Source organism: Zeugodacus cucurbitae, chromosome 6, assembly GCF_028554725.1.
Source record: "Zeugodacus cucurbitae isolate PBARC_wt_2022May chromosome 6, idZeuCucr1.2, whole genome shotgun sequence".
Classification (NCBI taxonomy): domain Eukaryota; kingdom Metazoa; phylum Arthropoda; class Insecta; order Diptera; family Tephritidae; genus Zeugodacus; species Zeugodacus cucurbitae.
Window position 1 is genome coordinate 62,980,794 of NC_071671.1, and position 27,275 is coordinate 63,008,068.

General features: G+C 35.4%; 1 protein-coding gene across 3 annotated transcripts in view; it reads right to left on the bottom strand.

The window, feature by feature from the left end:
• Positions 1 to 27,275, bottom strand: part of LOC105209306 (uncharacterized) — a 115,002-nt gene that overhangs the window by 18,276 nt on the left and 69,451 nt on the right. Inside the window, exon 1 of one of the 3 annotated variants that reach the window (XM_054233710.1) lies at positions 17,815 to 18,954. The exons of 1 other annotated variant lie outside the window; for it this stretch is intronic. In XM_054233710.1, the coding sequence (XP_054089685.1) occupies positions 17,815 to 17,944 (130 nt within the window). In that variant the 5' untranslated portion in view covers positions 17,945 to 18,954. Of the gene's footprint in view, positions 1 to 17,814; positions 18,955 to 27,275 lie in introns of those variants that run through there. One more of the 3 variants, XM_054233711.1, reaches the window with a different exon arrangement.

A 27,275-nucleotide genomic window follows, 5' to 3' on the forward strand; every position in this document is an offset into this window, starting at 1 on the left:
GTTTATTATTTGCGCCTAAAAATCCTACAAGCAACAACAATCTATTATGCTGCTGCTCATCAATGTTAAACGACTTGAATTTTTGGAATTTTTTGGAGGAAATTTTATAAATTATTTTTGAGAAAAAAATTGAAGAGAATTCACTTCGAGTTTCCAAGTAAGTAAACATCAGAATCATACAAAAATGTTATCTATGAGCTGTGTAAAGTCATTGAAAAGTTAGCGAGACGATATTCTTGGATATATATGTATTCTTTGTTTTTGGGACCACATTTAAAATCTATATTAATTGGGTTACAATGTCTGATTGATTCATTGATTTCAGTAAAGATCACGAAAAATCCAAAATTTTAGAAGAAAGTTATTCAAAACCGTAATCTACTTATAAAATCCTTCTATCTATGTTGAGAAGTTGTAGAAAGAAACTATGCGACCCCCTCTTTCTACGATAATATATAGCCTAACTGTCTAATGGATAAAGCTTTTTTGTCCAGGTAAAATCGGGATCAAACATTTATATAGTTGTAGGACAGGCTAGTAAAACAATATTTATAAAAACACCATATTTTAGTAATTCGAATTTTTTCCGTTTCTAATTCCATTATAAACAACCATAATCACATACATTAAGTGTCACGAGCCTTATGGCTTATTGCCGCCATTAAATACTAAATGCATTATGCAACTGCTTCAATACATGTGCCAAAGTGTGAACGACCACTTGTAGTAACACACCTTTTTAATAAATACGAAATGTTGGCAATTTAACGAGCGGAAAAACTTGTTCTGTGACAATTACGCAGCAGTTTAAATACTAAGACAAGCTTTTTTGCAATTAGTGTACTGGAAAAAGGCTGCTTAACATTTTGATTAACTGTGAATTACTGCCATTAAGAGGTGTTAATTGGAATCTTAATTGTTTACACACATTGACGTGGAATGTGTAATATTGTAAATTAGTTTTGGTGATATAAAGGAGTTTAAAAATTAGTTCAACAATATTAGTATAAATTGGAGTTTGTAAAACTTAGATAATTTAAAGCTTTGAAAACCGTCGACAGAGCTTTCGTTGAGCTTACAAGCTTTCATCTATTTGTTTTGTGTGGAGAGTAAATTCCATGTGGCTTTCGTGACTCCAATTTTTTATGAGAACTTTTTATTTATGAAAATATTGACCTGTAGTGCGATAAGTTAAAGTATGACAGAGTTGTGGATAAGTAATAAATTTTGGGTTCGGAAGGTACATATATTATGAAAAGGCAAGGTTTCATAATTGAAGATGTAAATCGAAAATAAATAACGACCTTTTCAACTCTACTGGTTGCAAAAATTTCTTAAGATGGTCTAATATGATTTCTCAAAGTCGCTTGACTTCAATATATGCACCTACACACAGGAATAGTATGCAATAAGAAGCTAAAAATTGAAGTAAGATTTATTAATCGGGGGAGAATTTAAAAAATGTAACAAGCAAAGTATTAAATAAGAAATATTTTTAGTCATGCAAAATTTATAGAAAAGCTGATTAAGATTTTAAAATGGAAAATACTATAAAAATGTTGCCAATAGTCCTCAAAATTGCCACCGCTTGTCTCTATATAAGTAATAAATAAATAAATATTCTTCAAAAAATATTCATACAAAACGCTTAACTGCAACTGGACAAAGCCATTTGCCAATTGCTTAATACATTTTTGCAGAGAAAGAAATCAACTATCGTCTTAGAAGAAAATAAGAAAATTGCATAATACGCTTAAAGGAGAATTTTCAAAAATTCCAAAGCACACTCATACAGCCACTTTACAATACAACAATTGGCTAGCGGCGTTTGCAGGGTAAGAAAAATAACAACAACAGCAATTGTAGAGAGCTTAGAAAAGTTAAAATGGCGTTTGGTTGTAAGTGTGTGTGAGTAAATGCGCTTGTATATGTGTGTGTGTGATTATGCTGCTATTTTTATGCGCATATAAGTGTCATCTTAATGAAATGTCCTCAAGCAGCAATTTATAATAACCGACCTTAATGATGTAAACCTAAAGTGCACACACATACACAAGCAAATTGTATTTATATGTGTGTGTTTGTGTTTGTTGCTTATGCATAACCCAACAACTGTGGAAAAACAATACTTATGTGGCATTAGCAAGGGCATTTAAGTTGTCTCAACTTATTTGCGTAATAAATATTTTGTATTAAATCCTCATGCTACGCAGGACATAAGCTGTGTCGCTGTTGTTGTTGTTGTTATGTGCGTGCGTCTGTACATGCCGCCTTCAGCAAAGACGAATTAGGTTGAAATCCTTTTTTTCAGAAAATTTCAACAATACAACAAATGGTGATTTGGGACTATCATCAGGTGAAATTATTTTCTTAAAATTCTATTTTGAGGAAACACACACACACACACATGCATGTACATACTCTTACACTTGCTTTTAAGCTTAAGCAATTGCTCGCTAGCTTACTTGCTTACTTGGTTGGTAGCTGGCAAAGGAGCGAATGTGTGTGTTTGAATATATACTATGTGTTTGTTTTTGTGTGTAGCATGTAAGGGAAATTACTAAAACTGCAAGAAATTTTCAACTTAACTTAATGCCACAGAGAAGTATAGAGATTTTCTTAACTCATTTTAAGCTTATATGACCAGAAAACATGCCAAGATGGGTCATGCACACACACATACAAATAAACACACACAACCAACAGCAGCAGAGTTGTAATTTCTGTAATAAAGCGTTACGTAATGCATGTATGCAGCTTAAGAATACAAGAAACAACAGAGACAAGCAGCAGTGGTCGGGCATTAGCAGTGTAGGTGGTCGGTTGAGAAATTGTGAATATTGCTGGACAGCACAACGACACATACGTATGTATATATGTATATAGCATACATATATACGATATTTCTACGTTGCATATTCATTTGGATATTGCGAAGAATATGAAGTGCCACAACCACATGTGCATTTGTGTATGTTGTGGCAAGTACAACATCTTTAAGTTGGTATTGTAGAAAATCCCCAAGAATACACTCAACAACTAAAAAAGGTTTCTTACGCCAGTGTCTTAATACTGCTTATTGCTTACCGCTTATTTGCTGCCATTTCTGTTATTATTTGCATGTTTGTAGTTGTTGCTGCTTGCTTGTATGCATGCTTAAGTCCTAAGTTTGTCTAAAATGTAATAGCAATTTTAAGTACATAAGTGGCTAAGCATATAAACTGGACAACAGTAGCAGCGTAGATTTGTGTGTGTGTGCCAACACTTGTAACATTAATTAACTGGGCTTTTTGTTTTTCGAATTCAAATCAAAATCTTATTCGATTTCCAATTACATAAGTAGTTGGCGAAAGTTGTTGGCAGCCAAGCAAGCGATGTTCAGTTGTGCTTAAGCATATTATTAGAAATATACAATAGTTTGCGGCAATAATTTGTGGTTACTGCGTTTTGGTTTAGGCGAAACTAATGCGGATTGTTTGGAATTATACTAAGAAATTTGTTTTAATTAAAAAATGTTTGGTTAAGAATGAATGAGTTGAATGAGTTTAAGAACTTTATTCTTCCAACACATAAGTTAATACCACTTTAAGCCATCTGCAGAAGGCTGGATGCATAAAAAAGCTTCAGTTTGGGAGCTGCATGATTTGATGCTTCTGGACCGAATTAACGGCTGCGATATGCTGCTGAAACAGAACGAACTCGACCCGTTTTTAAAGTAACTGGCGACAAAAAATGGATCACATACGACAGTATCAAGCGAAAACCGTAGTGGTCGAAGACCGGTGAATTGTCCCAAACAGTGGCCAAGCCGGGATTGACGGCCAGGAAGGTTTTGCTCTGTGTTTGGTGGGATTGGAAGGGCACTATGAGCTGCTCCCGTATGGCCAGACGCTTAATTCTAACGGGTGATTTTTTTGAGGTTAGGATTTTCATGCATTAGTATTTGACAGATCACGTGGGATTTCAGACATGGTGTCAAAGAGAAAGATGCTCAGTATGCTTTGACATTTCATCATGAATAGACTTACTAACGAGCAACGCTTGCAAATCATTGAATTTTATTACCAAAATCAGTGTTCGGTTCGAAATGTGTTTATCGACAAATTTTGTTCAGCGATGAGGCTCATTTCTGGTTGAATGGCTACGTAAATAAGCAAAATTGCCGCATTTGGGGTGAAGAGCAACCAGAAGCCGTTCAAGAACTGCCCATGCATCCCGAAAAATGCACTGTTTGGTGTGGTTTGTACGCTGGTGGAATCATTGGACCGTATTTTTTCAAAGATGCTGTTGGACGCAACGTTACGGTGAATGGCGATCGCTATCGTTCGATGCTAACAAACTTTTTGTTGCCAAAAATGGAAGAACTGAACTTGGTTGACATGTGGTTTCAACAAGATGGCGCTACATGCCACACAGCTCGCGATTCTATGGCCATTTTGAGGGAAAACTTCGGAGAACAATTCATCTCAAGAAATGGACCCGTAAGTTGGCCACCAAGATCATGCGATTTAACGCCTTTAGACTATTTTTTGTGGGGCTACGTCAAGTCTAAAGTCTACAGAAATAAGCCAGCAACTATTCCAGCTTTGGAAGACAACATTTCCGAAGAAATTCGGGCTATTCCGGCCGAAATGCTCGAAAAAGTTGCCCAAAATTGGACTTTCCGAATGGACCACCTAAGACGCAGCCGCGGTCAACATTTAAATGAAATTATCTTCAAAAAGTAAATGTCATGAACCAATCTAACGTTTCAAATAAAGAACCGATGAGATTTTGCAAATTTTATGCGTTTTTTTAAAAAAAGTTATCAAGCTCTTAAAAAATCACCCTTTACCGTCTACTGCGAACAACTGGACCGCTTGAAGCAGGCGATCGACCAGAAGCGTTCAGAATTGGCCAACAGGAAGGGTGTAGTGTTCCATCAGAACGACGCCAGACCACACACATTGTTGATGAGTCGTCAAAAGCTACGGATGGGAGGTTTTATCGCATCCACCATATAGACAGGACATTGCGCCAAGTGATTACCACCTGTTCTTGACATGGCGAACGCCCTTGGTGGTGTAAAGTTGAACTCAAAAAAGGCTTGTGAAAAGTGGCTGTCCGAGTACTTCGCAAATATGGATAGGGGCTTCTACGAGGAGGGTATTATTAAGTTGCCGTCTAGATGGAAACAGATTATCGAACGAAACGGCTCATATTTGAACTAAATCCGATCACTGTAACACTTTTTATTATACATGGAATAAAGAGCAAAAAAGCGAAAGGGATATATTTGACAACCTAATATATCAAGGATGTGGGCAGAACATATACATATGACACGAAATATTTTCATTTCTATGGAGGGGTTATTAAGCTACATTTTCGGAATACGAAGGATGCTGTTTTTAAATCTAAAGCGGTGGGAACAACCCTATAAGTTTTGTTTAACTTTTGCATCAGGATAGTCTAAAATTACTCAGCTCTGAACTATTTCCCGTATTATTTGAAAAAGAATTATACTAAAAATCACTCAAATCTGTCAGTTTGTATAGAAAATTAAATATAGATGTAGATAAAAACAGAGCTATAAAGGTGTAGGCAGTACTTTTAGTATAGTTTTGCTTTATTGCTGTTTTGTTGTTGTAATGGTCAGAACCATGCAAACGACATATTCGTGCTAAATACGAAGATTGTAAATAAGCATTGGCATTTCTTAAAGCAAATAAGCTTTTTAAATTGCAGCAAAACAAAGAACAACAACAAAAAACCAAAGCGTGTTAATTTAGTTACAATAACAAACAATGCAAAATATAATGTCAAAAGTATTAGCAACACTTATGAGCAAATACAAGCAATACAGCAATAAATGCATACCGAGGCATGCAACATGTATGTATTATGCCAAATATATGCGAGAAAATAAGCTTTTTTGCTCTCAAAGAAAGAATTTAGCACTGCACTAAATACAGTACTTATTCAGTTTCAGCTGACATGTTGTTGCTTGGCTACTAATGCACTTTGTTAGTCGGTTAGCTATTTAGTTTGCTAATATGCAACCGCAATCCGAGTCCGAGTCACAGAAATATATTCACCGCTTGCTAGATATAATCCAATAATAATACTATTAATAACAGTGGCGTATGAGTATAAGGTGCAAGCAGCAATGAGCGGGCGTTACACACCCACCCAACCACATTAACAAGCCTTAATAGTATTCGCAAGCGATGGGCTTACCATACACACGTCCAACTTATTGTCCATTGGCACAGAAAATATACAAAATTCTTATTCGCTTTCGACGTCTATTAGCCGCTTTTCAGCTCAGTTGCTTGGAAATGTAAGTTAAGTCAAAATACCACCATGCATCGGTATATAAGTATATATGACAACAAATAGTTGGTCTGTGACACCTTTAGAAAGGTCAAATGCATATTTTGTCATTATGCCAGTGGGGAGAGGAGCTCTGTTAACCTTATTCAAATGTGTTTTTTTTTCTTTTGTAGTCTGCAGTTGCAGATTCGCTGCAAAAATTGTGTTGTAGGTTTCTAAGTCAGAAATTTAGACTAACTTGAAAGCTGGTAGCGGAATGGACGTCATCCATGAATCTGAGGTCTCAATATTTTTAAGGGATTCAGAGCAATCCAAATAAATTTTTGAAGAAAAATTTTTTAGTTTAAAACATTTCTTGCGACATTTTCGTACTCCCAAGTGTTAAATTCCTGACCAAAGTTTTATTTATCGATTTTTTAAACAAAAATTTGGTAATATATTTAGATTTTAAAAACCGATTTTTCCAAAAAAAAAAAAATATAATAGAATTTAATTTTTATATGTGACCTGATCTACGGAAAGGGGGCTTAGGTGTCAAAAAATCAATTTTCACTTTTTAGTTGATTCGGTTGGAAGATGAGATGCTTTTTCACGTGATAGAATCCAAAAAAAAAAAACTAGTTTTCGCAAGTTAGCTCCCTTTTCGTAGACCAGGTTCCAGGTTAGTCTTTGTAGAACTTTTATAATTTTTTTTATAAGCCTGAAAAATCAGCCGGTTTCAATAAAAATCGTCTAAACTTGAATATCAAAACTTAATCTTTTATTAGCATCATTTTCATTTACCGCAATTTTATTTGCATTTTGACTTCTAGATTCTACTTTAAGTGTATAAATAGCACAAGAAACTTAACTGATTAGCTTAGTTGGTTGCTAGTGGTCAGACGGACATAACCGAGAAGTAGCAAGCAAAATCAAGCTTAAATCCCTTTAAGCATTGGCGACATACAAACACATAGACACAACTTCGTTAGAACTATTTTTATGGTCTTAGACTGCTTACTGATTTAGTTAAATCTCTTTACCTAACCAGGAAGTGAATATACTCGTGAATGTGCATACACTTGTGTGTAAAAACAAATACCATACTAGCGGCAAGAAAAATGACATGTGTGCAGTTATGTTATGTAGCTAACTAAGCAAAGTAACCGCATAACAAGATTATAGACATGACAAAGACAATTCAGATAATGCAAAAGCATAAAATTGCGATTTAAGTGAAAGCAGTGGTCAATATGCATATGTAGATACATAGATATGTACATATGTGAGTACATATATGTACATTTGTGTGTGCAAAAATTCTTTTATGCAATTGCATTTTGTATTTTTCTATGTGCGGCTTAGGCTTAAGACAATTGTTTCAAATCTGTGGCATTTTTAGATATGTATATTTAAAATCGAAAAGATGAATATTATAAAATGCATGCCAGCAAATAATGGATTTGAGCGATTTAAAGAAATGCAAATAAAATACCGTTATATGTATTTCAAATGCAAAAACATCTATGAATTGCTAATAAGGCAATTTGAAATCACAGCGGGTGGAAAAATGTAGGAATATGCAATGCTGAGACTTGACAAATGTAGATATACATATAATATTTGTGGCTGAAGAAATTCAAAAAAAAAAAAATTATGTTCAAGCTAAGAAAGACTTAACTCCAAGCGGTTTTGTTTACATACCGCAATATGGTGAGTTCGTGAAGACAAAAACAATAACAATATTAAGCAAATACTTGCAACTTAAGCTAAAACCGACAAAGTCTAACGGCCAAATGTGATGACGATGCAGACAAAAAGGATTAAATGCTGCAACGTCAATCGTTGCTCAACGGCTCTCAAAATCACACACACATATCTCCTTATATGTATGACCTCCAATGTGACTACTGAAGATTTGCGACCAAAACCACACAAACACATATTTCTACACATGACATTGAAAGGCCATTGAAAAACTGAAATGCACTCGAAATGTCAAAGATTAAGTTGGCTTTGATTTCTATTATTATTATTTGTTATTGTATTTTTGCACACTACAGTATGTTCTGCGTCTACTTTGGTTTTGGCGTTAAATATAGTATTTGTGCACCAAATAGGGGTTTTCATCAAATCGACGTTTTTTATGTTTTTTTTAACAAATGAAATAAGTCAGTAGAGCATTTGAATGCATTGGCACTCACACTTCAATACGCAAGCAACCCCTACCTCTAAGCGGCGAGTCAGCACAGTGGGTCAGTGGTATGAAAAATTCATATTAAAAAATTTTTAAATGAAAATATAAAATTAAATTAAAATAAAACTGAAAAAAAAATGTTGTTAAATTCAAGGAAAAAAGAATTTTATCAAAGAATATTTTAAAATTTATTTTGTAAATTAATATTAAATATTTTTTTAAAATTTATTTATTAAAAAAAATCTTAAAATTAAATTTTTTTAATTAATATACATTTTATTCATTCCACAAGATTGAAAACTAAATTTTACAAAAAATATATTTAATAAAGAAATATTAATTTAAGCAAGTAGTAATTGTAGACTTTTTCTATACTTTTTTTATTTTTTTTTTAGTTTCCTTTTCTGTTCTGTTTTTCTGTTCTTTTTTTTTATTTTTAGAAAAATATTTCAAATATTTTTTTAATATTCATTTGTAGAAATTTTCGATATTTTTGTTATATCTTTAGAATTATTTAAAGATTGTATTTTCACGTTTTTTTTCAGTTCTAAATTTTAGTAAAAAAAAAATTTTAATGTTTACAATTTTTTCACAACACACTGTGCGATCATCTTCTAAAGAGTGTATTTGATATTCACTTAAACACATTGCAACGAACAAAAGGCAACAATGTTAACTGAATAAATGACTGATTGGCTGCTTGACTTCACTTCGCAGGCTCTCCGACTGGCTGGCTGCGTGAATGCTTGCAATTGAGTAACTGGATAAAGCTTTGAATGAATAAGGGAATAAATGTGCGAGTCAATAGATGAATGAGGCGAGAGCGCCAGCGGGGTAAAGCGTTAGCAATGGATACTCAATGTTTAAATGCATGTGTGTGTTTGTGTGATTGAAGTAGCATTGAAATCCTTCAGTTACACTTAAGCGCTGACTGCAGTTAAGCAGCAAACTGTTGACAAAATCAAAAGCAGCGCAAAGCAGCTATACGAAAATTCGCAGATTCGCATACATGCCGTACTCGAATGCTGCGCAATGCTTTGGAAAACGCTTCAGATATTCAAAAGCCGGATTAAAGGTTACACAAATGCGCTGCTTCACTGATTTACTTTGTACTTAAGCGCGCTCTCACATACGAGTACTAATGCGCTCAATGTGGTGTGTGCGTGGAGGCACATGAGAGTCACATATAGGTGGTGCGGTTTGTGTGTGTCCTTTAAGCTGAGTGTTTTTCGACGACCTCCTTGATTAATACCACTTCAGAATGTGAATGTGTGCACTTGAATGTGAATTTCATTCAGGCAGGCGCGCGAGTGTGTGTGCAAAAGATCGAAAGTGTTGAGAAATGCACAAAAGTCGTTCCCTCATATTTATCCTTATGCGGTGAGTTTGGGAAACCATGTGTGTTTGTGTGTTTTGATTTTGTTCCTTGTTTATTTTGAGGGTTAAAAAGCTAAGCGTTCATGCGCTTCGTTGAGTGATTTCGAAAATTTCACAGTTAACTGCATTTTATAGCGCGCTCTTAATCTCTTCTTCGCTAGTTATACGCAAATTTGCTGCGTGGAGTTTGTATGTTTGTGTAAAGCTATGTAGAGGTATACCTTTTTGTATTAATGAATTGCTTGCTTGCTCATTATCAGTCTGCTAATGCCTTTTGAAAATTTTCAAAATTTTTATAAGCGATATCGTTTTGGAATTCAAAAAATACTGAAGTGGTTTGCTTGGTTTTCTTAATATCCCAAAAAATATTTAAAGCTCAAGTATATGCTTTCTAAGTAAATATAATTTTGTTTTATGGTGTTGCCACCTATTTTCAAATATGAATAATTTTAAATAATTTAAAAATGAACAGTAATAAACAGTAATTGTTTATAGTTGAGTAGGGATTTGAAATGCATGAAGTTTTGATAGAGGTTGCCACATTTTTTCATTAAGAATCTTCCAAATTTCTTCAAGTGAATACAAAAATAATTAACTTAAAATGCATTGAAAAATATATATAAATTTTGTATGACAAATGACAACCAGAGCATGGATTCCTGATAATACAAACTTCTCCATTATATTTTATTTCTATTTTTCAATTATCAAAAGATTTCGAAAATATCATTTTGTTTTTTTTTTTTTTTACATAAAAACACTTTCTTTGCGGGAATGCTTCGCTCTTTTTTGGGGTTTGTCTTCGATAACCTTTGCTGTAAGGCCTATACGACCACAGCCGATATAGAATATCCTTTCGGCGACCATCTGAGTGGCAATAACTATATGTATTTTTTTATAATTTAAAACCTTGACTCTTCTTAGCAGTCTTCGAAATGAATATCGAGTGTCTTAAAAACTTATAGCAGCGTTCCCCGGCAACAAAGCTCACATTGACTACCATAACCGCTTAAACAAAGGCCGGCAAAGGTCTGATGGTCTGCGTTAATGTCATTGCAAACTTTCACTCCACCCAAGTGCGTAACCATACTTAAACAGAATGCAAATACACTCACAACCATGTACACCAATTTATGCTTGTATTGTGGCCTTAAACGTCGCTGCTGCATTGATTAATATAATCCGCTTGGAGACGTTCCTCATTGACTGAATGCCTGCCTTTGCCTGTTTGCTTGTTGGCTTCTTTGTTCGCAACGCTGCTCATCGCGACGATTTAATGCCTCAACAGCACAACTGATTGGTTGCAAAGTCCTACTGATTTCCTTATGATTTCAGGCAGTGTGTTTCCTCATATCACTTCGCGCTGTGCTGAGCAACTGGAAGAAAAGAATTGTCAGGAATACATCAGTCCCTCCTCTCCACTCCTCAGCAGTCAACAGCGGAACTGCGGCAGAGCTTTTGCCAGCTACTCAGCCGCTGGTTAAATACAAGTTAATGATACTTATGGATATTTCGTTGTTGTGATTTTATTTTCACTTACAGCCATATAAATATCCATCTACCCCACCTCTGCGTCTTCGTTAAATGCCATATTTATGTATTGGCATATCTTTGCATTCGCATTTGCAGAGAAAATCGTTCGCTCCACCCTCCGCCCCCTTCCGATCCGATCGGATATCTTTGCCTTTCGCGTGCACCTAAGCCGCCAGTAGCATACCGCACACCCCATCGCATTTCTTTTAATCGATCCGAACGTCTTTGTGCGCCGCTTAATCCGCTACCAATGAACTGTGAATTGTAAATTGTGTATTGTGTGCAACGATGAACTCTGTGCTGGGCTCTAAATTCATTTGAATATGCCCGTCGCCAGTAAGGAGGCAAGCAAAGCCAATAGCACAACAACAACTATAAGACACGGGTGCCGGTGCAAAATCAGTAGCACTCGCAATAGTGGCAACATTAGCGACAACAACAACAAGCATTGGTATGTGTTCGGAGTATGATTGCGCGCAGGATTTCGCATTTGGGCTTTTGATGGGGATGAAATTTGATCCAAGCACGCAAAGGCGCGGGCAGCAGGCAGGCAGCGGCGGTCGCATCGTTGGTGATGAGCTGCCAGCAAGTATTTGCATAAAGCATAACCTTTATTATGGGCTGTTGCAGCGCTATTCATTGACTCGCTGCATGAAAGACGGTAGCGGCGGCGACAGTCAGTTGAAGCAATCGCAGGGGCAGCAACAGCAACAGCGCCAGCAACTTAAGGTATCTCTGCTGCCAGATGTATGTATGTATGTATATGTGTGTGTGTGGCTGAAATGTTGACGATATGAAGGAGCTTAATTTTTAAGTAAGGATTTGCTGTGGGAATTATAATTTGCTGTTGTTGTTCTTGTTGTGAATCTTATACAGTCGATGGATGCGTTTTATTTTTCGCTGTCGAGAGATTAAGCAAATTTTTTAAGAGATTTCAAGTTTCACAATACAAAGCAACACACATACATACTAGAAAGAGCCTAGCTGTGTGTGTGTGTGTGCATTGTGTGGCGTTCATTTAGCACGAGTGCAGATTTGCCTCAACTCCAAACGTATCGTGCTAATAAAATAAGCACCCAAAGGGTGAGATAAGATGGTAGTGGTTAAGTTGACGGCTTAACGGGCAACACACTCAATCGCGCATATGCAGATATGCTTGCAACATATATAGCATATACAGAAGTATGTATGTTTGTAGAGAAATACAAATACATAGTTAAAAGTATTCGATTTCAAAGCATAATTTCTGTGATGCCAGCTATATTTAAGCAGAATTTTACATATAAGGGCGCTTATAATTCAAATTAAGACCCCTGAAGTTGAGAACGCTTAGAGGGACAGTGAAATCTTTAGATTATAGTCTGGTAGGTAAAATACCTTTTTGAAATTTATTTTAATCCGACTCTTTGATTGTGTTACATGAATAAATATGTAATAGATTATAGAAAAATAAATATATAAAATTGCAATTATGTAACTCTTTACATTACTGAATTAGCATATAAAATTAAGAAAAAAATATTTAAAAACTTAGTATTTATTTTTTCTTCAAAAAATTATAACAATATTTTGAAGATTTTTTGTCGAACCTTCAAATATTTTTATCTCTATTGAATAATTTTTTCCTTACTAACGCTTAGTTCCAAAGTTTAAATAAGTAGAAAAGTTGTTTCTTGACTTTTTATAAGAGATCATTCAACTTACGAGGATGTTTGGAATTTTCTCGACCAACAGAAACAGTCAAAAAATAAAATGGGCCCGAAGTTGAATATTGATTAATATAAGGTTGATAGCTCAAGAAATATAAAAGTGAGATCCCTCTAAGATTACCCAAAAGTTACCGAGTTTGCTCGGATAGGAAAATTATATCATTTATAGCCTCTTACTTAATATTTCTTCTTGACCGTATATTGATCACCTAACGATTATTAACATTCATTCTAATGCGCTTGATATATTTCTTCCTATTTTTATTATTCACAAAGCATTTAATTGCACAGTTTGCAACATTTAAATGCCAGGTTTTTATTTATTTTATTATTGTTGTTGCCACCTTGGTAACATTAATAAATCCCTCGGAAAAATCTAAAGCAACTAATTCGCGTCACACTAAAATTAGAGAATCCAAGCAAAAGCAGAGCATTAGTGTTAACCCCCTGATGTGTCTTATATGAGTGCTTTTCTCCTTCAAACACATATACAAACAAGCAGCGAGCGCTTACATTAATGCCAACGCCAATTAAAAATGGAAACCTCAATAGACAAGAATAAGCCACCGCAAAAGTAACAGCGGTGAGAGCAATAAGCGTAGATAAATTAGTATATAAAAGCATGTATGGATGTGTGTGTCGCAAAAACAACAAAAAAACACACATTGTAACACTGTTAAATCCGCAACTAAACTAAAAATCTCAAACATTTATCCGCGCGATTATGTGCCACATTGGCTAATTGCTATGCCACACTAAGCTGCGGCCACTAGCGCTGCTGCGTTACGCGACAGTTGAATAGGCAGACAAACAACAGTTGAACAAGCTTGGTTGGCTAACTAAATGACTGAGTAGCCAGTCAAATGCTGACACACTGCTGTGTATTAAGACATATTCGCAAACAAGCAAACAAACACAGTCAGTGGGAGGGAAGATTCGCTTTAGCCAGCACTTAAAATGGTTGGATGAGAATGTTAATAGCGTAAGTGAAGAAAAAAATGCGAGGGTATGATAATAAGTATACGGATTTGGGTGAAAATATTTTTTTTTTTTTGTAAAAAGTCGGGCATTTGTATTGATTTTGCAATAAATATAAACTCCGAAAATTTAAAATAATATTTTTTTCACACATATATTTTGAAAAAGTATTATAAAATATTATTGGGTTACCACTTTCTTCTGTCTAAATCTAGATAAAAACTATATTAAAATATAACGTTCTTTTATATTATATCTAGATTGCCATAATTCAAAAACCTCCACAGCCACCTTAGTAAAACTCGACACGTTCAAAAAGAATTTGCACAGTTTTTAGAATTTGTACGCATACGCTCGCTATGTTTTTGATTTTGATTTTTATCTGCACTGCATAAAGTGTTTTTTTCGCTTTTGACACTTTTTTGTGTATACATTTCGCCTGACTTTCGTTAGCTTTAGCGACTTTGACGTCAACAGCGACCACGATGGCTATGACAACATGTGCGGGATTCAATTTAAAAGGATTAACTGCTAATTTTTCATGATGCCACTGAATGGAAAATAGTTAAGCAGAGCGTTAGCTTAGCTTATACATAGTAAAGGTAATAGAATAGTAAACCATGAGGGCGTACGAGTAAGCGGTCCAGAAAGTAATATAAATTTTGCCTAGTGGTTCCTTATTGGTTATTGTGTCTTATATATGCACACATCTCCAACAGATGAGTTGTTCAATATGAAACAGGTGGATCAAGCTGAACAAGTACTTAAAAAATGCAAAATTATAAGCGGTTAATCGGAGAGATCGATTAGAAGAGAGGAGATCCTAGACAAACATGTTGTCTTGAAAAATATTTGGTGGAACAATTTTTTCACCCACTGTAGTGGCTAAAACTATGTTTTACTAATCTTCGTTCGGATTTGACTTCCATTTCATTTAATTTGTTTTTCGTTTGAATAAAAAAACTAATATATATATTAATGTACATATATAGAGAACTAATTTTCCTCCCAATTCCATAATTTTCCACCATAAATCAAAGCGTTAAAAATCAATTGTACAAAGAGCACTACTCTCAAAACACATATCACACTTAAGTCACTGCCACTATGGACAAATAAGAGACACAGAAAAGAATGTGTCAAAGCATGTGCTGCAAAAATTGTAGCTCTTAGCCATGCTGGTACAACGCAAACCACATTTATCCTTGCGGATTTGCGCTAATACACTCATTCGTCTCTTAACCCTGTCGCTAACGAAGCTTACGCCAGTTGCTCCATACAATATGTCATTTGTGTGAGTGCACACACACATAAATATAAATATATATATATCTATATATATGTGCTATTTTCTTGTATATTTTGTTGTGACAACACATATTTAAGCATATATTGTTACTTAGTTATTTGTTGTTTGCTTATTTAACAGCGCATACACTTTTGCTTGTGTGTTTGTGCGTGTCCTTTTACTTAATACACCCACTTTCTCTCGTCTGCATGGACTAAGCTAAGCTGTGTGCTGTGTGCTGTGTGTCACTTACTTACTTACTTGCAACCAAGTGTCTGTATATATGTATGTCTGTCTTTCTATTAGTCTCTCTATTGTTGTTGTTGTTCTTGTAGTTGCATTTCGCATGCCAGATTTGCGATTTTTTTGCTTTACTTCTTTTAGCAAATGCTGCTGTTGTTTACATTTTTTATTTGCCTTACTTTGAATCGTGTTCGAATCCCCAACACCCGTTTAGTTGTTGCAGCAACATTGGAATTAACACCAACGCCGGCTGGAGCAGCAATAGCAAAGCAGTAGCAACAACGACAACAACAACAACGTCAAGTATAAATCTAGTGAACTTCACAAGGATTAGCCAGCATGAAAGCATCAGATTTGAAAGCTTTTCTCATCGTTGCTTTCCTTGCTGCTACTTTCAGAGTTTATTTAAGCTCAATGTATGTACATACATACATACTATATGCCACAGTATTGTATTGTCTTGTTTGCAGAAGTTTACTCTGCTGTTTGTTTTAGTTGTTGTAAATACTTGCATTTGTTTTAGCCGGCATATTTACAGTGATTTTACTGTTGTTATTCAGTTGTTGCTCGTGTAGTCGAAATTTCTCCAGATCGTGTCGGCGTTTTTTCTGCCATTTTTTTTTTTTTGTCTTGATGTATGCAAAGAAACACAAGAAACATATGTTTATAAGCGCTGTATCGTACATTTGACTTGCACTGCCTGACAGCTGATGTGGAAAATTTTCATCTGACTTCAGTCAGTCATTCGGCGACATGAGTTCAACCGTCATTTTGAGTAGAAAATATCCAAAAATGGAGGTTTAAAAAATTTACTGGATATCGTTGTGAAGATTCTAAAGATCAGTGCGCTTATTTTTGCAAATATTTGAAAAATAATAAAATGTTATTGTATGGTATCTGTCATCTTTTATCACATTCCACATATTTCTCACTCAGAATTGGTTCCAAGAGAATTGTTGAAGGGTTAGAGTTTTATATGTATATATGCAAGTCTATAGTTCTCTTCAACTGCTACTAATTTAGAACTTTTCACTGGAATTTTGTAAATTTAGTTCGTTTTTATACAATTCACAGCTGTTTCGAAAATCTCTAAGGTTTACGATGTTTGAGAGAATATGTTTTGTATAGAGATAATCTGTAATTGTATTGAATGGATAAGCCAAAATGTTGGTTAGTTTCTTTACGAAATAAAATATCTATCGTGAGGTAGATTCTTAAAACCGTCGGCAAATGAATGTCCAACTATTTTTTTGTAAATAATATTGAATATATTCAAATAATTTGGAAATCTTCATATTAGAACATTACATCATTATTAACTTAAAACTTTGGACTTTAACTTTGAAAAATTAAATTTACTTTTAGCGGATAGTTCTCAAATAAGGAACTAGTGCCAATGCATAAGAAATATTTCTGACATTTTCTTTTTTAATAAAAAATTGTTTCTGGTATAAAACCAATAAAAAAGGTAAGGTAATCAAAAAAAACTGGTTCTAGTTTGCTTTGTTCAAACAAAAATATTATTTAATGAAATGAAATCTTGAAATTTTCGTTTCTTTTTTTCATTCTTGATTAAAATCGAAAAACCTCTAACAAAAAACACAACAAAGTTTTTTCTCATTTCACAAAAGAATAATAATAACAATATTAATCACATTGTTAACAAGGAAATCTAATTATTTATAATGTTCCTTTCAAAAAAAAACTTTTATAAAACAAACACAAATTATATATGCGTAATTATTAAAACAAAAGCTTTATGTCGCTTATCAATTTCACAAATATCACATTCACAAACTCAAATCACTGCCTTAATCAGCTATCATTCACACAATTATATTTTTTCGCTTTTGTTTCATTGCCAATTAATTCAAATAATTTTCCAGATATTAAGCATTTTACAGCTTATTATAAAAATTCGTCAAATATTTCAGCGTATTAGTGTTTTTTTTTTTATTTATTGCACGCATACACATGAACAACACATCATCAAAAAACAAATTAATCGTTGAGAATCGCCGAGGCGCACCAAAAACACTTAATCCGATCTGTCCAAAATTTTTCTCACTGCTTTACAGAACACACGAAAATCACAATAACAAAACAAATTGAAGTCAACTAACATTTGTTAAAATGAAATATTCAACTAAATAGTAAGAATTTTAAGAAAGCCGTAAGAAATGAAATGCGCTCACCAACCTTCTTCCAGCATGTCGCACACGTAACTGACGCACCGCATGAGCGCCAACCCAAATGAATGTTCACAAATGCACACGCACAGAACCACCACCAACGACAGCGACACACACATCCACATATATACATATACAAACACACGGCAAAGCAGTCAGTCAAATCTCAACGTCAACAGCGCTAGCCAGCCATCGCTGCTCTCCAAGCGTTCAATAGGAGTAACACACCAACAAACACCACCAACACTGTAAACAGTAATCTTTGATAAACAGTGCGGCGCGCAACATGTGGCAGCGCCTAGTCCAACCAGTCAGCCAGCCAACCAACCCAGCGAGAGAGCGACGGTGTGGGCCCTCCCCCCAAAGCAAACACACATAAATGAATGCGCAGGTGTTTCGATGTGTGTGTTGTTTGTGTGGGAGCGAGAGCATAGCTCCAAACACGTATAGGACAATGGCGCTCATGGTTGCAATGAGAGCGCTCAACTTACTTTTATACACATACACTCTCCAGTGCTCGCTGCATTCGACACACACGCATACAGAGTCACTCATTGCGTATGTACGTGCTCCCGTTCGTTTGTACGTTTGTTCGTTCATTCGTCTGGTTTATCGTGCCATATCAGAGGGGATTATGCGAAATGAATGGAATTAAGGATTAATTTCGAAGGGATGTCATTTAGACGGGATAATTCTGTTTTGTATTTTATGCTCGAGTGATTCACGGCATTTAAGCAGCGCTCGGCTGTGGTGGACGGATAAAATTTGTGCTGAAAGATACATACAATTATATATATATTTACGCAAGTGCGTATGTGTTGGCACGTATTTATGGCGCAGAGCAGATACAGTAAACAGTATTTGTCTGTATGTTTGAGCATCGATGTGCCGGTTATGCGTGCGTAGTATTTATAAAAGGCAAAGCAGAAAAAAAGAAATTAATCCAAGAGGAAATACACTTTCGATATTATGCCACCGTGTAGCAAATCGATAATAAATTAGGAAATAAGAGATTAAGGATTTCTTATTATTGATTGGAGAGCACAAAAATAAATACAATGTCTTTTGGAGTTATGCTGGCGGAAAAAAGTAATCTTTATATGGAAGATGGTTACCTAATATATCGACTTTTTTAGATGGATGCAACTCATTGAGTGTATAATAGATAATTTGTGAAGTCATTGTATTTTTATATTAAATATTAATATTAATACATAATAATAATGCAGAGGCTTAAGCTAGGTATATAATGAAGATCAGAAAATTTAGACTTGCATGTCATTTCACTTTTTTATCGTTCCAAATGTGATAGGTATAATTTAATGTCCTATGCTGAGCAGCGATGACCAAATTAATAATTGGTTGTTGAAGCAGGAAGACTAATGATATGATGCCCAAACTTATGGGGTTACATGACGTAAAAAATCGATTTATTTATTGTCTGTTTACAACATTTCTTGAATATTGTCATAAAATTTCAACTGGATCAGGGTAATAGTTTAAGAGGTAAAGTCTAAAGAAGTTTCGAGTTCCAGGGTGGCTTTATTGTTACTCAAAACTTGAAATGCAGTTTTCTCAAAAGTGTATTCTGAGATCTGTTGTCAAGATTGTGATGACTCTTGAAGATACAATTTATAGGGACTAGGGTGAAGGATTCTTTTTTCAAACTACAAATTTACAAATTTTATAAATTTTTTTGCAAAAATCCCTCCCAAAAATTCGCTCAATTTCTTCAAACTCTTAATTAAACACGTAGTTATTTTTCACTCACTTCAGCTTATCCCGTTTGGAATCATGCTTCAACGCAGATGTCTTTTTTCCCAGAGGACTTCCCGGAACTGACGTCATAGTGGCAGCATTTTTAATATTTGATTTCAAAAATTTCAGTAATCTCTTATTAAACGTGTATCTTTATGACAACAAAAAATTGAAAATATTTAATTTTTTATGTTCAAAACTATTAAAATTGGTCTTTTTTCAAAACGTCGTCTTGTCGCACAAAAACACAATGTCGTCTCCTAATATTTTCGACCTTTGAGCTAGAATTATATTCGCTTCATTTCTGTAGAGTTCATTTTTTAATAAAGAATGTGGGACCTATTAGGAATCATCACCGTAGTTCTAAAACGTACCACTGTGCTACGTAATACCGTGCGATCCATAAAACGAAGAGTTAAATCCGAAATAATAATCCCTCACGAAATTAAATCCCACGCCCACATGAAAAATCGCAAGCAACATAACAACAACAATTACAAATAGCAGCACAACAACAGAGCGCGCTGTACTGTTATCGGTCGCAGTGTCGGTCACACTGTCATATCGTCACACCGTCATTGAGTCATTCTGTTGGCCTACCAGACAAAACAGACCCGACACCGCCAACAGCCGATGGCGTGTCGCCACTTTAGCAGGTTGAGTGTTGGTTGGTGTTGGTGTTGGCTCCCACTCGACTGCGATTGCTGTTGCGTTATTTCAGCTACAATTCAACCTGACAGACGCGCAGAAAAGTAGCAGCGCTGCCGGTTTAAGGATTAACGCAGACACAACAACAGCAACACATACAGCTATAAACTTATTTTTTGGCGTCAATACAGCAGCGCTCGGTATGCATGAGAGCAGTGACGTGGCGTGGAGGGCAGCAACGACAGCGGAAGAGCTAAGCCGAATCGAGTTGAGCTGCCCACCCAGTTCGGTAGAGTATATTTAGTTGTTGTTGGCGCTGGTGTAGTTGGCTTTTGCAACGGCTCGGCTGTAAGGCTGTAATGCCCAGTGCAGAAAATCGTTGGGATTAATGCGGAATCTGGCTTATTTCGAAAATATGCTGTCGCTCAGTTATAAAGCTGCTCGCCATACGCCGCTCAGCGGCAGAGCTCAGCCGAAAAAAATACAAATACCAATACACCGATCAACAGTAGCTACAAGTGAGGACCCAAAACAAAAAAAAACAACAACAAAAAAGTTTGGTAGTGCATAAGAAGGAGTTTGATAGGCGTCGCGGGCAGTAGAGGTCAGTTAAGCCGTACGCATTTCAGCATGGGTGTCTGCCGCCCATACACATACGCTCCATCATCCTTGCAACACTAACACTGCTGTACAGTCTGCCCCTGAGGTGGTGCTGAGTGCGGCTAAAAGCCCACAATAGAGCGTGGCGAAAATCTAGAGTGAGCGGCGAACAGCTGCTGGCGTTATCGCAAATCCACGCGCGTACAATTGCGAAAAGCTCGGCGCATACGGGTGTGTTGGTGTTATTGTAATACATGTGCGTTTGCCATACACCAACAATTATGCGGATTTGTATTTGGTCGTTTGAAAGATAAAACGAAAACGGGCAGCAGTCCACAGCAGCCTTACTCATTTCCATGTTAGTCAAAGCGCACTGCTCGAAATGAGTGCGGCGGAGTGCGCTGCGGATTAAATAGTCTATATTTATACATTATCTGGTGTGTGTGTGTCGTGTATGTGTGCACTTATACACTGACATATCACATCATTAAAGCGTCTAGCAGACAAAGGGAATGCCATATGCGTTTTTGGGGCTAAGCAGAGTCATTCCACGAGCACTTCATTACATTTAGCATCCCCCGTGTTTTGTTGGTGCTTTCTTTTACTGCTGTTCGCCTTGGATTTGCGCCTGCTCTCATTCTCCCTATTTTCGTGTGTTCTGCTTTGGTTCGACTGCTTCTTAAATTAATGCGCGCCAGGATAATCCGTCGATCAATAAAACGCAAACGCTGCAGACAGACGACGTGTACTCTCAGTTGGATGGGGTTGGTGGGGAAGCTAATGGAAGCAGTTTTTAAATGATGTGTGCGGATGTTTTTTTGTTTAAGGAATATGTGATTTTGTTTTATATAATTTGTGAAAATATTTTTTTTTTAAATGTTACACAATATTATTGAATTAATTTATAAATAAATTAGAATTTGCTTTAAATTTATCATAATTTAAATTTATATTAAAGTTTTTTTTACATAAAAATATTTTTTTTATTGTTTTTTATTTGTAATATTTTAGATATTTCCTTATTTTGATATCCTTCCTTCATAACTAAATTATGTAAATATTAAAAATCACTAGAAATTTACTTTTTATACTAATTATTACTAAAATTTATATTTTAATTTAGTGTTTATATTTTCACTTCATCTCCATTGTTTTTTAACAGCTCACTTATTTCATTTAAACCACTAACTGGCTGTCAGCTACATTTAACCACTACCTTACCCTTCGAAACGCTATGAAACCGTCTAAATATTTGTCTCTTAATGCCTCTATATATATATATAATGTAACGCATCCTCATCCTTGTCTGTATGTGTATCCCTATAAACCAGCGCCAAACAACACCCTTTGCATTATCCCCAACAAAAACAACAACAACACTACTTATTGTACAACAATGAGTGGCAACGGTGTGTAACTGTGCGACAGCATTGAAATTCAAGTTTTCAACTCGAAGCCGGAAGCAACGGCTAAAGGGGTTAGAGAGACTGAGGAAATGCTCTTCATTTGTGTCTGATGAGATTAGAGTTAAATCCAGATAAAGGGATAAAGGATTCAGTGTATATTGCTGTTGCTAACGCTGTAACCATTGTTGCTACAACAAACAAACGATGGTGGTGGTGGTGGTGGTGCTTGTTGTATAGACGCAATGGCTCGCCATACACTTACATATGTATACCGAGTGAGAGTCCTTGCAGCGCCGCAGTCCCTGTGGCTGTCGCAAAATTTGGCGGCAAATCTAAACCACTCAGCAAGCAGCAAGTAGCGCAGCGCAAAACAACAAGCATGTTGCTTCTTTTGTTGTGCACGTGCTCACTTCGGCTCCTCTGGAGCTTTCGTTGCCGGCAAATTTGTTGTGTCGCAGCACCTTCTCAGCCATAAGTACAGCCGTCGCACTAGCTGCTCGAGGGGTTTATACGTGCTTTGAATTGTTGCTGTTGCATGCATACGGTGGTTTACGACAATGCCGAGTGCTTATCGGCAACGTCCTTGTGAGATTTACACGCGCAGCGCTGCGACGTCGGATAAATGCTCAGCTCGAAGAAGGTATGTACGTAAGTTGGTATATCAAGTTTAGTCGCCGCTTCGTGCGGATTTGCGAAGTTGGAATCCTTTTGCAGCAGCAGTAAGGTTAAGCGTTTTATATTCCTTCGCATATTGTTTGCTTTGTTAGTGTGCGTGTGCGGTTATAGCTTGAGTGTGTACATATTTTACTGCTATATTTTCTGTGTTGTTGTTGTTGTGGGATTTCTTAACGCTGCGTTAGCTGCGCCGCATGGGTGTTGCTTAGACACTTTTAATATAGTGTTTGTTTGTTTCTCTCAAGGATTTGAAACTTTTAAGCGAACACTTTGGCTTTTGGATTTTGTTGTGAATAAGTGAGGAGAAATTAATGGGAAAGTGTATTTAAGGGAGTGTAGGAAATTCAGAAATTAAATTTCTATATGAATAAAAATGATTTTTATTTGTTAAGAATATTTTTTTAAGATTATTATAAAATTTCACCTTATATTTCAATTCGATTTTCATTTGAATGCGTTTTTTACTGTATTTTATACAGGATTCTTTGGCTAACTTCAACATATTTGTACATATTGATCCATCTGAGCGTTTATTTGGTTTTGATTTATTCATTTGCAATCATTTTAATACTTGCATATCCCCCATATTGATATTTCACAGAAGAAATTTAAAATTTTAATACACTTTAATGACGGGCAAAGTTAAATTTACTCTAAAAATACCCAGTAGGAAAATTTTTTATTCACAAAAAAATATATCATGAAGCCGCTTTAGGCTAAAAATATTTATTTTTCAGATTCAAGTTCGATATAATAATCCAAAAATACTTCTAGGGACCTTCAATATAATAAAAATAATTTTTATCTAAATTATAAAAGACAAATTTTTACAGAGGTTTCTGTATTGGCTATTCGTATCGATATTTTTGACACATGATTCCATGTTATAATGTTGCAACATCATCTTTTGAATACATATAAGCCTTTGAGTTGTAATGACAATTGTTAGCGTTTGATTCAATGGTTCGAATTAAGCCCTTACTGTTGCAATGTGCTGTGTTCAAAGATTTGAGTAAACATATATGTATGTAAGTAAATGTGCTGTTGATCTTATAAAAAAATGCATTTTTAACGGCTATTGCGTATGTACAGTAGTTGCCAATATAATTAAGAACGTCCGAAAAATGTCTTAAAAAGAAACGATAACACATGTTTTATTTAACTGATTAGAATATTGAATATAAAAATAGACTTATAATTATAGCCATAAAGTATAAATAAGTGTCGCCATTGCAAAATCTGAAAGCCAAGTCAAGGAGTCAAATTTTATGAATTGTCACTTTCAAATCAAATTTTTCTTGTTGGGTACATTTTCCTGTTTAATCGATTAAAGACCAAGTTCATTAGGGTGTGAATCCAGCGAGGATTGCAAATTAGAAAAATTTAATTTTAAATCTTCTTTCTACTTGATGATTGCTTAACCGTTTCTTTTCTTTCTTCTTTCGTTTCTTTAGATCTCCATGATTCCTCTTAATTTGCTTACTATTTTCGATTTCTTATTAAATTACCATTATCAGCTTGATGCCAATAATATGACCGTCACTGTAAAAGTGCAGTAGCATGCAAATATGCATTTGCGGTGCATATGCGTGTATGCCAGCTGCGTATATGCCAGCTACTGCAGACAGGCTCGTCGGTATTTACAAATGCCACATTCAGCATATTGCAGTGTTTAAGCATCGGCAGTAGTGGTATTTTCGGTGTTGAGGCACGATTTCTGGATTAAACGCGATTTGGCAATGCAAAAATATGTGATGTTACGCGCAAAATTACCTTTATGGGGTACGAGCGTTGTCTTAAATATTTACGCAAATATCAGGGCTTGTGAAGCAATGTACAAACAAACATACATACATACCTATATATATATGTATATATGTACATTTGTATATTTTTTTAATATTTTCAAAATATTTATAATTTAACTAGCCAAAGGGTTTAGCAATTCTCTTGCAATTTTATGTCACTGAAATTTCAAAAAATTTAATTTTGGTGCTTAATTTTGAATATTTCGAACGACAACAACAACACACTTGGAAATGCGAAGCGTGCAGTTACAACAGTTGACGGATTAGTAAAATCCGTCGCACGTCCGGTTGTCAATGAGATTATTGTTATTGTTACTCGAGTGCTTTGTTATGTTGCTTTTGTTATTTTTGCGCTGACATATATACATATGTATATGTATAAGAAATGTATATATACATATAAATGTATAGAAGCTTCATATGTGTCTATAGAAAGTTGCCTCATATTGGACAGTCATAAAATTTATATCAAAGTCTATGTAAGCCAGAGATATGAGTACATATTCGGATATGTATTGGAAACATAACAACAACAACAACTAATAACAATAATTTGCAAAATTTTCCATTAATCATGCAGCTCGCACATTGACTGCTTTGGCTGATGATTGGAAGCGAATGGATAGATTGAGAGCAAAATGTGCCGAACGTACAATACTGGGATTACCGTTGAGCGGGTGTGGAGAGGGAGCCTGAGAGCGAGGCGCAGAGTGGAGGCGCATGTAACTTTGTGTATATGTATGCATAAAGCTAAGGATTAGGCGTTGGGCCATCATTTAAAATATCAGCATGAAAAGTGACGTTGAAGCATTTAGCAAACGCTGTACGTGCGGATTAAGGCTTTGCTGATGCTGAAGCTGACTGCGACAGCAACAAATATACATGTATGTATATAGTATATCCAACAGCGACGTAAGCCAAAGGGATTAAAGCGCAATTTTGTATTGCTTCGTTCAGATAGATGTTTAAACATATACATACATATATAAATGATTGAAATTTAAGTTTTGAAATTATATTCGAAATATTCTGCTGAGTAAGAGCAACAATAAATATATTAAAAGAGTAGGTTCTACGTACTATTAATAAGGATTACGACCATATTAAACCTTTTGAAAACTTTACCCGATACTGCAGTCAGATATAAGGAGTGCTGGAAGTCTAAAGATTTTAACTATTGTCCATTGGAAACAATTATAGTATACACGAACTTCCTTCTTCAAGACGGGAATTAAGAACACAGCACTGTTTAGAATATGTTTCTCCAACTTGGAAAGGAGCGGCAGCACCTGGTGTTAGCAAATATAGTTACAGTTGAACTTTCCTAACTTGAATCACCATAATTCACAACTAAGTTCGAGTTAGAGAGACTTCGAGTTAGAGAGACTTCTAATTATAGAAGTTCGAGTTATTTCTATTCTATTGTCAATTCAAGAGTTCGATTTATGTATGGAAAACTTCGAGAAATGGAAGTTCAACTGTATTTAGAACTCTTCAGCGTTTAACTGAAGAGAAAGCCTTTCTATCGCGCAAAATCACGGAACTTATCGACGGCATTTTTTTTTTCCTATAAAAACTATTAATTATGTTCGCACTGACTTAATTTATTATAATCCATTACATAAGCAACAAATACAATTTGCACTTTAATTACTAAATTATTTATAAAATGTGAATAAAATAATTAAGTACTGTTATTTTTGCTATTTTATCGTAAGTGAGTCTTTGCATATTTAAAACAGCATTCAGTCTTTGATTTGATACAAATGTATATAGACGAGTACACATGCACTCTCAAGGCCAACCTCAATAGGATAATTATGCAATTTAATTAACATGAACAGTTCTAAGAACTCTTTAAATGTAGTGCAACCGAGTCGAAGCTACATACATATAATCATAAGAAGGGATTAATTGTAGAGCATGTACGCTACATACAAACACAGATCGAAATAGTTGCACCTTTCAACTTAGCAAAAATAACAATAACAAATAATTCATACTCAGGCCAAATCAGAAGATTTTTGGTGAAAAGCAGAGAACGAGATACATATATGTAGAAAGCACTAAATCTACACGATTAACACACACACTCAAGTGTGTAGGCACACGTTTTGCTGCGACATCTATTGCCATTAACACATTTGTATTTGTTTGTATTGTCGTTAGTGCTATAATATCTTTATGTCTTCGTATTGCTCATGATGATAGTTATTTTGCCTAAATCTTTTACCAAACTGTTGCCGGTTGGTTACGATTATGACGCACCAATGTGTTGCAAGCACATGCAAACACAACACGTACGAATTAGATGCTGAGATATGGGTGCATATTTATATATATCGGTATAATAGCTGGTGGAGGTGCTGACGGGTGAGGTGAGTAGCAGAGCCAGAGCCTAGTCGTCAAGTTTACGAATGCATATGCTTATTGATATTGGCAGTGCGTTGCAGTGTGGCAACAGCCTCAGCAGCTGAGCGCCTCCATTCATTGGTTGCTCTATATGTATGTATCTTTCAGGCCACCTCATTCCACCAATGCTAGGCGAATTTTAATCCGTTTATAATAC